General features: G+C 43.7%; 1 protein-coding gene across 2 annotated transcripts in view; it reads right to left on the bottom strand.

The window, feature by feature from the left end:
• yeats2 (YEATS domain containing 2) overlaps positions 1 to 16,343 on the bottom strand; it is a 48,137-nt gene that overhangs the window by 26,302 nt on the left and 5,492 nt on the right. For both annotated transcript variants that reach the window (XM_077221900.1, XM_077221901.1), the window contains exons 7-12: positions 9,059 to 9,220; positions 8,566 to 8,677; positions 8,005 to 8,049; positions 6,717 to 6,915; positions 3,141 to 3,365; positions 1,936 to 2,097 (exon numbers count right to left, since the gene is read on the bottom strand). In XM_077221900.1, coding sequence (XP_077078015.1) covers positions 1,936 to 2,097; positions 3,141 to 3,365; positions 6,717 to 6,915; positions 8,005 to 8,049; positions 8,566 to 8,677; positions 9,059 to 9,220 — 905 coding nt within the window. The remainder of the gene's footprint in view (positions 1 to 1,935; positions 2,098 to 3,140; positions 3,366 to 6,716; positions 6,916 to 8,004; positions 8,050 to 8,565; positions 8,678 to 9,058; positions 9,221 to 16,343) is intronic.

Here is a 16,343-nt window from a genome sequence, read left to right as displayed (position 1 = left end):
TTGCTGAGATGTCATGTGAGTGACAGGTTGTCCCACCCTCACACGCCAGTAAACATGTCATCAGAGAAGAGAAGAGATGTTGCTTTACGAGGGAGGGGAAGTTGTTTCGATTAAAGAAAGTTGTAGGAATTGTTTTGCCGATGAAATGACTGGAGAAGTCCGACATACATCACCAGAGCAAAATCAATCGGAAAATCAGGTTATGACATTTTGATTAAAAGGGCACTCTTTTTTTTTTATTAAACATTCATAGATGAATCATTCAACTTAAGATCAATAAAATGCATTAAGCACTTAGGTAAATTTCCATTTAATTTTGATGTTAAGGCCTTTTCAAACCAAACAATTTTTTCAGCACAACAAGATAGGTCAAAACATATGAAACAAAGCATCTCTATGGATCTCTTCCACAAGCTTTTTTTTTTTTAAATTTGCCCTACAACAAAGTGTTTTTTATGTGTGAATACATCATGTGTCAGTGTCACAGTGCTTTCTGCTCTTTAAAACTTTTTCTCAGAGGTTGACAAAAACATTGGCACATATACAGGTTTTTTGTCTGCATCTTTGTGCACAATGAAATTGTGAGTAACTCTGCAGCTCAGTGTTTAACCTAAATGTGTTAAGACTGCAGCTCTGCTCTTCTGTGCTCAATTTCTGTGCTCAAAAGAACTAAAAAAACAGAGCAGTTCATTTACTCCAAATCTCATAATGCACCATCCATCTCCCAGGATGGTTGGCATGCTGCTGCTTCTCCAGATTAACAGCCTGATTTTCACAAGCTCTGTTCTCCAGTAACAAAAAGACACACAGCTCAAGACATGCATGCAGTGAATTTGTAAAGCTGCTCTGACACTGAGAGCACTTGTTTTTAAACAAAACTAAAGTCAAATTAATTTTCATTTATTTTGGAAAAGCACATAAATGAAAACAGTTGTCATATTGTCATTTTTATCACGTGATTTTCATTTTTAAACTGTTTCCACAGACAACTGAATGAATCAGGACAGTAAAACAGCTTTACTCATCTTAATGTAATAGATACATTTTCCTGGTACTAGGCATTTCTAATCTCTTGGCAATCCCTTAATAATTCATAAAAGCATGTAGCAGAATATTTTATATGTTGATTTTGGCTTTAACTCAAAGCAGCTGTTTCTTCGATGTTCAGACTTCATTAACACCTAATTTTCATCCCGTTGTATGAATCCTGCAGAGACCATATCAGAACACAGTCATAAGAGATTGGCTGTGTTTTGAAACCTAGTAAGCTTCATACAAAACAGCATTATTTGCAATCAAATATGCACTCAAATGTTATATCCAAGTGTCTACTATACCTGAGAAAAATGACAACTATGATATCTAGAGTCATGGGGGGGTAAATAGTGTTGAGTTGAGAGTAGTATTTCTATGTTTGCTCTTGATTTGCCCATCTCTAATGGTCACTATGTTGCTTTGGAACCACAGCACAGAGCTCTGAACACCCACACACACACATTATCCCTAAGAGCATGTAGGTGTGTTTGTGTGGAGGTTTGTGTGCGTTACACACAGTAATGTTACATCAACCGCATACTCCTCACACTCCTAAACTCTCAGTGATGTGGTCGCTATGGCAACTTGGTCTTATGATGGCCTGCAAACCCACAGCATGAGTCATGGAAAAGAGTGAAGCACAGAAAGTGTGTGTGAGAGAGAGAGTGCGAGAAGGATAAAGAAAAAGAACTGAAGGAGAAACTTGTACTTTATGATTTGTCTTCATTTTTCACACCTGACACTCACAGTGTCCTCGTCATGCGCCAAATTTCTAGTAAAAAATTATTTCACTATACTGCTAGAACCAGAACATTGCTGAAAAGCAACAGCCAAGTAGAACTTCTGTGATGTTGAAAATAAGGGAATAAAACTAACATGTAGGAAATACGATGTATGTACCTGCAGCTGCAGATGACGATGCAGCCATATTAATGACTTGTCCTGGTTTGTCCACTATAATATAGGGGTTATTTATGACTGAGGGGCTGGACTTCATGTGAACTGGTGTGGATGATGATGTCCGAGGAAGTGGAGAGTGACTAGGGGTGGAAATAGGAGAGCCTGGAACACAAAAATTCTGTTTCTGTAATTAGATTTACAGTGTGACCCTTATACATTTCTCACTGTGTTTCAGAGTTACATAGACTGCAAATCCATAATGCATTACAGAACAGTTTGAGTCTTCTCGAATTGGCAAAATCAAAAACTGATAGGCTGGCTTTACACAATTTCAGACTATCCAGCTTTCAATGGGAAACCGTCATGTTAGCAAGTTCCCAGGCTGCTACAAGACAAATATCTGCCTAGAATTGTCAGTTTATGGGTTTCACAAAATCTAATTTTTAAAAGTTCTTAGTTGTAAGAGATACAATTGGTAGTTTAGTCATTTTGCATGGTAATCAAATGGCCCATTCCTGTTTAAAGCTGCCTTTTCATCATCTCCACACAACCAAAAGATATTCTCTTCAAACCTATGAGCATGAGGTGAGAATTAACAATATTTTTCTACTAAAATGTTATTCCTTAAACACTTTACCTGTAAAATGGATGGTTATGAATAATTATGTCTTAAAATTATTATTTTATAATTATTTACATTGATTAGCCCTTAAAGACACATTGGCAGACATTTCTTTCGTGTAGATATATTCATAGATTCATTAATTTTACCATGTTGAATAAGTGGATGAATGTCTACTGCACAATCCATTAGAACATTTAATTTGGTTCCACTAGGGAGCAAAACACGACAATTGTACGCAAATACTGGAGATACGGAAATGCGGCATAAGTGGGTGGTTCTTGGCAAGAATAAGATGCAATGTGTACCACACTTTATAAAGGGTAGGTCTGGAAAAGCAAGACTAAGACATATCAGACCAAACTCCTCTTAGGTCTGCTGTCACACATTGACAGCTAATCTATAATGCATTACAGAGAGGAGTTTTACAACTTTCTGACAGTCTCCTTTTCTCTAGAAAATCTAACATTCTCTAGCAGAAAAAAAGTCAGAGCAACATGAAAGAAACTTTATATAGAGGATTTTAATGCTTGCACTTCAAATCTGTTCTTCTCCACCGCCTTTGTGCTCCTGTGAGACTCACCAGACACAATCTTGCAGCTCATCGTGATCGGCTGGAATGATTTCCCGGGTGATTCGGCGGGACTGGGCACTTGCCCTTGTGGAATGATCTTACAGCTGGCCGTGATTGGCTGAAAGGCAGAGTTTCCGTGGGAACCAAGGGTGATTTTCTCAGACCTATTTGACTGCGAAGTTCGTTCTGAACATGAAGAACGCATCGACTCAGTCTTGACAGTGACACCTGGAACTGAAGGGGAAACGAGAACATAGAGGGACTTTTAAGATTCTAATCAACAGATTTAATTAAGAAGTCATTTACACACAAGAACTTCAAGAAGTATCATTAAGAAACAGCTTAAGCTGTTCCCACAAACACAACATGCATTTTCACACAAGTGACTAGGGCAAGGACTGTTTAATGAAGGTCTAGACTTGGAATAATTCGTGTTTATCACTAGGGCTGGGGCGGTATGGATTTTAACCGCGGTTGAAAAGCAAGATACTCTCACAGTATAGCGGTAAACCGCTTTAAATACACACCCAGACACCAGAAGTCATTTTTGCTAGACAGACTTTGTTAAATATTGTCACCTACATACGAAAAAAACGAGCACATTTTGAAATAGTCCAATTTTCATCAAGCAGTAATTTGGCATGAACCAATCACTGAATAGATTTCCTTATTTTCAGGAGAATACATTATGATGTTCACATTGGAAATGAAAAATGAACACCTTTTCCAACATGTCTTAATTACAAAAATTATATTCCATATTTATGTTTACATAATATAATGTTATTTTTTATTTAATCTATGTCGATTATATGAAAAGTGAACAGCATGAGTAAGGGTGGTGATAGCGCTCGGGATAAAACACATGCCTTTGGTTTGAGAGACCCAGGTTCGAATCCACTGTGAGACACCAATGTGTCCCTGAGCAAGACACTTAACCCCTAGTTGCTCCAGAGGCGTGCGACCTCTGACATATATAGCAATTGTAAGTCGCTTTGGATAAAAGCGTCAGCTAAATGAATAAATGTAAAATGTAAATGTAAGATAGGATCATAAGATCAGACATGATTTTGACCACTTTATTAAGTTTTGTTTTGTAGAAAGCCTTTCTTTAAATTAAATTTCGTTTTGTATAAATTGTATCTTAATTTTAATCACTGTTTCATTAACTAATTGCCTGAAATTAATAAATAAGAAGCAAATATACATGAATATCAGTCACATGACCTCTTACGTCATCCGCTCTTTTTCCAGTTGACTGCCGCCATCTTGAGTACCTGCCGAGTACTGTCTACAATACTGACGGCATTAGCTAGGAAGCAGATTTTCTCTGTTTGTTTAACTTTATACATAACCAACTTTGTTTATGTAAACCCTGTGTGTATTTGACAGTATTCGCGCAATAAGACTAGAAAGATAACTTCGTTCAGTAACCTGTCGCTGTTGTTAAACAGGCTTAGTGCGCGTGCACTTCGGTTGTACGCGCTCAGAAAAGCGCTCGTTAGAACCGCGCATCAACACGTGAATCACTTGATAGCACATGCAAATAATGAACTTATGTGAACTGCATTGTCCCGTTCCTTTGCGTTAACATTTGAAGTGAATATACGTCGCGTTGTAGCATATGCTGAGACGGAGGCGCCAGAACTGCAACTGATAAAATGCACGATACTACGACATTTCTTCAAAAGCAAATGGTGGATATATTTTAATCCACGATCATAAATCGTGATATAGCACACCCCTAAACTAGTAAGCTCATTATCATTTACATCCACTCACCACAGACAACATGAACACTGCACAGAGAGTTTGCACACACAAACCATTGTTATAACACAACACCACCGTTATAACATAAAAGCAAGCAGCTGCGTGCATGGTTGGTCATGATATGATTCAAGGATTTTGACTGAATGCGCGCAAAGTGCACTCCCTTAATAATTCCTAAAAAGCTGACATCAGTTAATCGCGATCTCACATCTCTGTTAATATCAATTAAGCTGATTGCACAATGAATCTTTCATAATATATACACTTTGTTTGATACAATTAGAGGATTTGTCAGCATACAGAGCTCTGAACAAAAAGTCCGTTTTGAGCATAGAGGTTTTGAGCAGTGAGGGGAGTCTATCTTAAATGCTTCTGATTGGCCTTTGCGTTGAAGAAATCAACACGTATGTCTGTGATTGGCTACATCGCTCAACGCTGCAAATGTGTTTTAAAAGGAAACTCTGGCCTGTAAATCGTTTCTATTTTGTTTTAGTTCTTGTTGCTTTTCTGCAAAAATGTATTCGTTTTTATGTTTCATTCATAGATATTTCTAGTTTGCGGGAGTCCCGCGAATCGTTTTATTCTCCCTGCAACGCGCGCACACACAGAGAGTGCATTGCCGCTCGCACTCGGCCATCAAATCTAGTCCCGCGCCGCACTCTTTTGCATTGGGGGTGCACATCTCTAGATCAAGGGCCCGGCCCGAGGATAGTGACGGGAAATATCGGCCCGCAAGTTCGGGCTTGGCCAGAGAATAAGCTCTAGTTCCTTTGCAACTGACGTATCGATCTTGCCGAATCAGGTACTCAAGATGGCGGAAGACAAGTTTTAGAATTGAGTGACGTCAATGAGGAGACGTTGGTGACATCATCTGATATTCATGTATAGCAGACATATAATCTGGAGGACGTGGAAGCGCCTGTGCGATCTCTTGCGCGTGAACTAGAGCTCGTCTCATTTAAATGAACCGAAACTCGGCATAGGCTATGCCTACTTGCCTCACAGACATGAGAAATAAGTAGAAAGCTGTCTACTTTTAAACAAAATTCAAAACGAAATGATAAAATTTTAGGCTACAGTAGCCTAGTCAGGTAAGGCCATGTTTGCCGATGTGCGTTATAGGCTATTTATTTTTATTTTTTTATCCCTGTGCGCCGATCGTAGACGGAGTTCACTGCTGATATTCTGGGGATACAACATAGCCAATAGGCTATACTAGGGACCTTTAAATATCTTTGCTGCATTGGATTAGTCTCCTTTCTAGAACAGCCAAGAGCTTTCTAGCCTCGCGGCAGAAGCGCCTCGCATCGCTCAGACCACAGTCAGCGCCGCGGATGCGGTTTCGAAAATTTATTAAAAAAACGTTGGTGCGGATAGATGATGAGTTTTGTGATGCGGTTCAGGATGAAATAATAATAGCCCATCCGCGCATCTCTAATACAAATGGAATGTTATTATGCGTCATGGAACATCGCACTCCCCAACTTGCGAAAGGTTGGATTTGCTCCATCTTTTGATAAGTTTTGTTTAGAAAACCTTGAATCCATTTTAGACACAATATCATTAGACATAATCCATGTCATTAGAATCAATGAATCCATGCCATTAGACACAACGTGCAGCCCAATGTTTTTTTTTTTGCGGTGATGACGGTGACGAGCTCAGACCCGCGGTTGGAGTCACGTGACCGCGGTATTGCGGTAATCGTCCCAGCCCTATTTGACACCGCAATAAAGTGCAAACATCATAGTAATCCTCTTAATTTTCTGGAATCCTGTGAGTTGGACAAGCATTTGTGTATGCTTTGTCTACCTCTTTCCAAGCTGGGTTGACTATCCTGAGGGTGCTGAGAGGGAGAGGAGTGTCGCCGAGAGCCCAGAGCAGCTGTGGAGGAGGAGCCAGATCCGCCCACAAATGGCAGATGAGAGGAGGATGATGATGATGAAGATGAGGGGGCAAAAGGGAAGAAGTCATCGCCCAGTGAGTTTCTGTGGAGCTCAACATCAACCACCTTTGGGAAATAAGACAGAGAAACTGTAAAAATGGCATTTTAAAGATAAATCGTATACATTTGACGCTTGCAATAAACATTGTCATTGCAAAATCATTTAAGAACTATAAAACCCCTGCACTCTTACTGTGTCCAGATTGAAAAGTAATATTAGGCTCTATGAGTTCTGTAGCTAAAAAAACCTACATCTTTCATCATTTCATTTTTTCCTTGAGTTAAAAAATTACCTTCTTCACACCTTTTAGTACACGTACTCTGGAAACTCATTTACACAGTTTAGCATTTAATTACGCGGTGGCATCATTTTTTCCTTTGTTACAACTGACAACAACAATAAATCTTAATTGGACACCCATATTGTTAATTTACCTGTCTGACACTTGCATTCCCACACTAGTCCCATACACACCAGAACTCCAGTTGTGCTTTCCATCATCTTGAAGACTATGACATTTTCATCACTATATTCACACAATTGAGACCTTGACTCTTAATAATAATAATAATACATAAGTCTTATATAGTGCTTTCCAAGGAACTCAAAGACGCTTTACAAATGAAACAAACAAACAAACAATGATGAGAGTGCTATTATAGATTGTAGGCGAGCTGAAACAGGTGGGTTTTGAGCAGTTTTTTGTAGGTGGTCAGTGAATCCGAGTTTCTAATCTGGATAGGGAGTGAGTTCCAAAGGGTGGGGGCAGCGATGGCGAATGCTCGGTCTTAGCCCATTTAGATAAGTGTGCTCCTTATTTAAGTTGATAATTATCTGTGATAATTTGCAGGCACTTATACACAATATTCTCACTCTGAGCGCCTTACAGTCCCTTCAGTCCATTTTTCCACATGACAATAACTGAATTTATACATCCTATTAAAAACTTTATATACTGGTTGGTAATACTGTGTGGTGCTTCCTTGAGCATTAATGTACGTTTGTAGCCTTGTGTGATAGTTGTGCTATTGCAGGGTAGTACGGAATAAAAAAAAATCTCTCTCTCATTTTAAAATAATAATAAAAAACATTATGTATATTTATGAGCACAGCTGTAGTTTCTGGTAAATATTAAGATACTCTGTGTGTCTTACCGTTTCAGCTCCCAAAGTCTGTAAACCTGTGTATGTTCGGTCAAGCTGAGGGAGAACAAATAAAAGAAGATAAATAACAGAGACATTAAAGAACATTCAACAGTCTTTGCTGTCACGAATCTAAGAGGATGGTGGGTTAAGGAAAGTACTTTAATCCACAAACTTTCCTTTTGTCTTGACATCTCGATTCATCTCCCTCTATTTTACCTTTGTATTTTTAACCTATAACAAAAGGGATTGTTGTGACAAGAGATAAAGGAGAAAGGAAATAACAACAGACAGAGTGCTTTTTAAAATCGACCATTTCACCCTTTAGACTCAGAGAATACAGGATAAAGTGATGGATTCATACAGGCATATTCTATTATGTGCAATTTGCACAAACACACACACACACACACAATTGGAATTTCAAAGACATAGAGGGGGATGTCCTCTACTGTTTGAATGTCCCACGTAAAAAAGGAGAAAGATAAATAAAGAGAGAGAAAAGAAAAGATGAAAAGGGCAACAAAAGGGTTCAAAGAGAGTGTGTATGCAAGCGGTCAGTAAGCGTCTGACCTTTAAGTGGTGGATGATGTCGATACGCTTGTTCCGTTGATCTTTAAAGTGAATCTGCACACGGACAGGAAACTCTCCCCACCCTCGTCGTGTCAAGTGGAACGGTGGCTCACTAAACACACACACACACACACAGTTTAAAAAGAGTCTTTCTCTATCAGAAGAGAGAAATAAAAGCACCACAGGGATGAATATAGTCTCCTCCACTAGAGGGCACTGCCTGTTCTATGTTGATATTGCTTGAAGCAACAAAAAAAACAAGCAAAATGAATCATGCTAACATTTATTTTTTAAGAAATTAATACTTTTGTTCAGCAAGGATACATTGATCAAAAGTGACAGTAATTTATAATGTTACAAAAAAATCTATTTCAAATAAATGTTCTTTTAAACTTTTTATTCACGAAAGAATCCTGAAAAAAAAGATCAGTTTCCTCAAAAATATTAGAAACAAAACAGAAACAATAAATTAGAGAGGCAAGTAAACACACACCTGACTTCCACAAGATCATTGGGCTTGTAGCTAGGGTGCAGGAAGAACCAGACCTTCTTCACGAAATGATCGATACTAGGCTCTTTACGAGAACCTCGAACATACACCATCCATTTATGTGTGGACTGATCGTTCTCCTCACGTTTATCAGGAGCAATATACCTGAGAAAGAAAACATCAGTCTAAAAATTAAACTCAAATCAATTTATAGTAGCATACACACAAGCTATATGTTATTGTTTGGGTCAGGGTTGTAGTTCAGAACTATGAATTACAGGAAAAAAAAAAACAGTATGAACCTCCCAGTAACTATATTTAAACATTTTAAATATTTTAAAATTCTTGACACTTTTCTTCAAGCTTCAGCAGGTAGCATTTTTGCTATGTATTCATTCAGTAGCAGGAAGGATAAAAAGTCAGTTTATTTGCCAAAGCTGCGAGTTTCTTTTCAGCTCAGCATGCATTGGTAATTTTCAGCTACCTGCCTCAGTAATGTGATTTGTGCACTTAATTTTAAGTTTCTCAAAAAAGAAAGCATCTGCTAAACACATAAATGTAGAATGTAGAGCTGTTTAGCGAGATGAACAGCTTGAGATGGTGAGTTTTTTTCAGCACACCGGCCCTGAAGTAAACAGTCTCATAAAGATCTTTAGTAGCTCTGCAGGCAGAAAAAAAAGCACTTATATCATTGCTCATATGCAGACACACACACTTGTGTCTCTCTCACATGCTCTTGAATGTACTTTATGAGGTAAAGTAGAGGAGGACTGTCGGATAATGCAGAATAAACTAGGTTAGATCGCTGCCTAGGGAAAGCGAAAGTTTTGCTTTTTGCCACAGAGGTTTATTGGGTTTCGGAAAAAATAATACTGAGATTTTACAGAGAAAGTTATGCATTTAAAAATTAATACAAGCCCAGAGAAATAAACATTGTTTCTCATAAAAGCATTTATCCAAATAATCAATGGCTACAGGGTTCCAGACTGCGACCAAATTGGTCGCATATGCGACCATTTTTTGAGAATGTGCGAGTTAAAATATTATGTTGTGGTGACCCACAAAATAAGACTGAAAGAGACATTCACCATGGGTCTATACCTTTAAGGAAATGTTGGGTTTTAGGGTTTCCGGTTTAACGGATGTTGTGTGTTGATCTAACTGCTGTACAGTTCGAATATAGTGAAGTGAAGAGTAAAGCTGACTCGATGCATCTCCGTCTCTAGTCTCCTCATTATTGCACTCCACATTGGTGACCCGACGCGAGTTGGATACGGCTGAATTATGTCACACAACGACGATGGCGAAAATGCTGTTGCTGTGGCGCCGGACGCTGTTAGCGGCGCGGCTAATGTCGGCGCTATCTACGCGGCCACCATCAAGTTACCGGACTTTTGGCAGCACAACCCGCGGCCGTGGTTTCAACACATCGAGGCACAGTTCCAGCTGAGAGGAATAACACTGGACGTTACGAAGTATTTCCACGTAGTAGCGGCCTTAGATGCCTCGACAACGGCCAGGGCTATGGCTCTATTAGAGGCTCCTCTGGCTGACGGCAAATACGACGCGCTCAAAACATTCCTGTTGAACCTCTTTGAACTGTCGGAGCTGGAGAAGGTAGATCGCCTGCTGTCCCTGAACGGCCTTGGCGACAGTAAGCCGTCTGAGTTAATGGAGAGGATGCTAGCGGTGCTGGGCGCGGCGGATCCCGCGTTCCTTTTCGCCCATATATTCCTACGGCAGCTTCCGGCACCCGTGCGCACCGCATTGGCCAGCTCCCCCCTTCCTTCCTCCAGAGACTACAGAGCGCTGGCTGTGGAGGCAGACAGGATTTTACTCGCCAACCGGCAACAGTTTGTCAACGCACTGCTGCCCCCCCTGCGTATGGCTGCCCCGCTGGAAAAGCCAGGGCCGGCGCTCATTAGCAGCTATGGGCGCTGGCTGTGACTGCAAGCTGTTATTCATCACTGACACCTTGTCGGGCCGGCGGCTGCTGGTCGATTCAAGGGCTCAGCGAAGCATCCTGCCGGCGAAGCCAGTGGACACTATGGCTGGCGGGCATGGCCACCCGATGGATGCCGCCAATGGCACTCCCATACGTACCTATGGCACAAGGTATGTGGAAGTGTGTTTCGGCGGGCGGCGTTTCGGCTGGGATTTCGTCATGGCCGCCGTGTCTACGTCGCTCCTAGGGGCAGATTTCCTCTGCGCTTACAGGCTGTTGGTGGATGTTACAAACTGCCGCCTGATCGACGCCCTCTCTTTTGCTTCGTACCCCTGTACGCTGGGTGGGATGGGGGCGCTTTGTCTGTCGAACACGCTTGCCACCGGGGACCTGTATCAACGCCTACTCGCTGAGTTCCCTGACATCACCACGCCTACGTTCTCATCAGCGGTGGCTAAGCATGGCGTGGAGCACTACATCACCACGGTGGGCCCCCCAGTCTATGCACGAGCTCGGCGCCTCGACTCGGCCAAGCTTGCGATCGCCAGGGAGGAGTTCGCCACGATGGAGCACCTCGGCATCGTGCGCCGCTCCAACAGCCCATGGGCTTCCCCCCTGCACATGGTGACAAAGGCCAATGGCAATTGGCGTACCTGTGGTGATTTCCGTCGCCTGAACAACGTCACCACCCCCGATCGGTACCCCGTGCCGCACATACAGGACTTCTCCGCCCACCTAGCCGGCGCCACCATATTCTCGAAGGTGGACCTGGTGCGCGGTTACCACCAGGTGCCTGTCCACCCACAGGATGTTCCCAAGACAGCGGTCATCACACCCTTTGGCCTTTTCGAATTCCTACGGATGCCTTTCGGCCTCAAGGGGGCAGCGCAAACGTTTCAGCGCCTCATGGACTCTGTGCTGAGAGACATGCCGTTTCTGTTTGTGTACTTGGACGACATTCTCGTGGCCAGTGCGTCCGCAGACGACCACCTGACTCATCTCCGGCAGCTGTTCGGCGGGCTCAGTGAGCATGGTCTCATCATCAACCCGGCCAAGTGCGAGTTTGGCCGGTCATCAATCACATTCCTCGGCCACCACGTTACACCACTGGGGGCCGTCCCCCTCCCAGCCAAGGTGGACGCCGTCGCTAGTTTCCCACGCCCACGCACCGTGAAGTCCCTGCAGGAGTTCCTGGGCATGTTGAACTTCTACAACCGTTTCCTCCCCCATGCGGCCCAACTCATGCGACCATTGTACGACGCCTTGCGGGGTGGGCGGCCGGCGGACGTGTTGGATTGGTCCCCAGAGATGACTGGTGCTTTTGAGGCTGCTAAAACTGCGCTGGCCAACGCTGCTCTGCTAGCGCACCCGTCTCCGACCGCCCCAGTGGCTCTGACTACGGACGCCTCGAACTACGCCTTGGGGGCTGTGTGAACAGTGGGTGGGCGGAGCCTGGCAGCCACTGGCCTTTTTCAGCAGGAAGCTCCGGGACAACGAGAGGAAATACAGCGCCTTCGACAGGGAGCTCCTGGGTCTTTTCCTCGCCACCTGTCATTTCCGTTTCCTGTTGGAGGGCCGCCGATTCATGGGCTTTCGTTGACCACAAGCCGCTGACGTTTGCTATGGCCAAGTCTTCGGAGCCTTGGTCTGGTCGCCAGCAGCGTCAGCTCTCTGCCATATCCGAGTATACCACTGACATTCAGCACGTTGCCGGCAAGGACAACTTTGTCGCCGACTGCCTCTCCCGGGCAGTCACTGGTTCCATCCACTTGGGCCTTGACTATGCAGCTATGGCTGGGGATCAGACCGCGGACTCTGAGGTGCAAGCCTACAGGACGGCTGCCACGGCGCTGCTCATGGAGGATGTGGTGTTTGACACGGCCAACGCTACACTCCACTGCGACGTCTCCACTGGCCAACCGCGCCCCATGGTACCTGCTGGCTGGAGGCGTAAGGTGTTTGACACTATACACGGCCTTTCTCACCCATGGGTGAAGGCCTCAACCAAGCTGGTGGAGGCCAAGTTCGTCTGGCCGGGCCTGCGGAGGGACGTCAGGGTCTGGGCTGCTGCCTGTGTGGCGTGCCAGCGCGCAAAGGTGACTCGTCATACCAAGGCCCCTTTGGCAACCTTCAAAGTGCCAGAGAGGCGTTTTGATCATGTGAATGTGGACCTGGTGGGCCAACTTCCTCCCTCCCGTGGTTACACCTACCTCCTCACCATGGTGGACAGGACCACCAGGTGGCCAGAAGTGGTGCCCCTGGCCTCCACTACATCTGCTGAGGTGGCCCGGGCGTTCATTATGGCTTGAGTGGCCGGTTTCGGCACACCGTCCGACCTCTCCTCGGACCGGGGTCCGCAGTTTACATCGGAGCTTTGGACTGCGGTCGCCGAGGTCCTGGGGGTGAAGGTTCACCGTACCACAGCCTATAATCCACAGAGCAACGGACTTTGCGAGCGGTTTCATCGGGACATGAAGGCCGCGCTCAGGGCCAGCCTCACGGGCAGCGACTGGGCTGACCGCCTCCCATGGGTTATGCTCGGCCTTCGCTCCGCCCCCAAGGAGGATCTTCAAGCCTCATCGGCTGAGCTGGTGTACGGCCAGCCTCTGCGCGTCCCGGGGGAGTTTCTTCCAGATGCCACGGCCCCGTGGTCGGTTGCCTCCCATCGTGCTGTGTCTCGGGACATTGCCGACGCTTTTGTTCCCATTCCAGCGTCGCACCATGGCCTCCCCCAGTCCTACGTGCCCAAGGGTTTACCGTCAGCCAAGTATGTCTTCATCCCCCTACGATGGGCCCTTCCGTGTCCTGACGGCAGGGTCTAAGAACTTTGTGGTGGATATGGGGGGCAGGCCTGAGCGGGTGGCTATAGACCGACTCAAGCCTGCTCACGTGGATGCTGGCAAACCGCTGCAGTTGGCCCTGCCCCCACGGCGAGTGCGCCCCCCTGCGGCAGCCTCAAACCATGCGCCTGCCCCGCCCCTTGCCCCTCTCCAGTTAAGCGCAGCCGGTATGGCCGCCCGGTCCGCCCCCCTATACGTTGACTTTTCATATGGACTGTTATGAGCTGGACTGTTCGGTTTGGCACTGGTGAATAGCGTCCTATGTTCTTTTGGGGGGTACCTGTTCGGTCTGGACTTGTTTATGGGTGAATTCTGGGGGGGCCTGTGTGGTGACCCACAAAATAAGACTGAAAGAGACATTCACCATGGGTCTATACCTTTAAGGAAATGTTGGGTTTTAGGGTTTCCGGTTTAACGGATGTTGTGTGTTGATCTAACTGCTGTACAGTTCGAATATAGTGAAGTGAAGAGTAAAGCTGACTCGACGCATCTCCGTCTCTACTCTCCTCATTTATTGCACTCCACAATGTGGTCGCATTTGTGCAAGTGGACGCTTCAGCAACAGAACGCCGTTCTATCAGCTGCTGCAGTCCGTAACTTATGTTCAAAATGAACGAGTAGGCTACATCATGAATCCATTTTCCAAACCGTGTTTTTGACTTATTCTGAATCACTACGGTACGCCTATAATAAGTGTTTATATTCGGACTATTTTATCCCGGGGTCGTCTCGGCTGCGGAGTAGCCCAGTGCCTGCGTGACTCGCCATAGACATTAACGGAGAGAAGTTCCGTCTACAATGTTATTCCGCAAGACACGTGCAGTTTATTTATAGACGAAAGTAGACGCCACGCGCATTGCACACTGATGGTGAAACGCGGTAATTACGAATTCACGAATTAAGGCATATAAAAATGGTCTCACGAAACACAGAGCCCCTTCCTCCTACGTCTTTTCAGCGGTTATATTTTCCTCTGTCGAGCGATTACTCTCATGATCGCTCGACAGCGGAAAAGGAAATTATTATAAAATTCAGAAGGTAAGGAGTGTGAGATTTCTGCTTTTTGTTACAACTAAGTTATAAACTTTGATAACGAAAAATCTGTATCAGTTTATTATAATACTCTAATCTTTTAAAATGTAATGCACACATTTTAATGTTTAATGATTTTTAAAAGATAGAAAGATGATAATAGACAGATAGATAGATAGATAGATAGATAGATAGATAGATAGATAGATAGATAGTGTCACGATTCCTGTCTTATGTTTTCCTTGTCTTGTGTTGACTTCAGTTATTTCCTGTCTCACTCTTCGCTTTTTAAATTTTTTAATATTAAAAATATTAAATTCACTCTCCGCTTCATTTCTACCACATCGTAACAGAGTCTGTTACGATGTGGTAGAAATGAAGCGGAGAGTGAATCCAAATGCAAGCCAGTGTTTCCCCTACAATGTATTCAGCAGCGGCGCAGCGCCGCCGCTGGATTTTCAGCGCCGCTGCAAAATCTTTCCATGATCAGCAATATCACGACATTCACTTCATTCACTTACACACCTAAAAACACTGTCATGGCGACCGCCGGCGCTGCATGCGGTGGCTCTGAATCCCCTTGTTAACAAGGAGGAAAGAGCCACATATGGAAATATTTTCGATTAGACTAATGTCACGTTGCCATAAGGGGCCGTTCACATAGCACGTTTTTTTGCGCGTGCAAATTTCAAATGCGGCCGGCGCGGTCGTTTTTTCAAGCGCGCCTCTGTTCATGTTTGCATAGCGACGACAGACGCCACGGGAGCAAGCGCTTGTGGAAAGGAGAAAGCGGTACGAACTGCGCTCTCCATGAGGACGAGGAAGTATCACCTACAGCTCATAGTCCTGATAGTTAACGTTAAATCATATTTATTTTTTCAGATGAGTCTACTAAACTTGTTGGTGTCCTTCAGATATCATTCTAATATGATGATACGTGATGCTCTTTTTTTTTTTTTTTAAAGATTCTTTGATTAATAAAAAGTTAAAAAGAACATCATGTAATAATATTTCACTATATTAGGCTACTGTTTTTTCTGTATTTTTGATTAAATAAATGCAGGCTAGATGAGCATAAGACTTCTTGCAAAAACAAAAAATACCCCCACAGTATCATTCAATTACCAAAGAGCCTTATAGATCTTCTATAAAAAGCCCAGAAAAATTAAGTGCTCACAGATTGGGTGTGGCCTTTCCCATTAAGATAAAATGTTCAATAAATTGTAAATAATCTTTTTCTGGGTTGTGCCGTTTCATTTTTCCCCTAAACAATTTCTAACAAGCTGAAAATGAACACAAAAGAAAACATGAACAATCCTGCCTAAAATTATAAAATGAAGGTTTCTGTTTGTGACTGCAGTTCAAGGTACGTGCTGCTGCAATAATCATCCCTTGAATCAGTTGATGGCATGTCATATTTGTTTTTCTCAAAATGTCCATTTCTATCCACAAAACTTGCCAGAAGTCATGG

This window comes from Siphateles boraxobius, unplaced genomic scaffold (genome assembly GCF_051911475.1).
Source record: "Siphateles boraxobius isolate OS27281-9 unplaced genomic scaffold, OSU_SipBor_1 86, whole genome shotgun sequence".
Classification (NCBI taxonomy): Eukaryota; Metazoa; Chordata; class Actinopteri; order Cypriniformes; family Leuciscidae; genus Siphateles; species Siphateles boraxobius.
The sequence above is the reverse complement of the archived record's forward strand: the minus strand, read 5'-3'. Positions and strand labels throughout refer to the sequence as shown.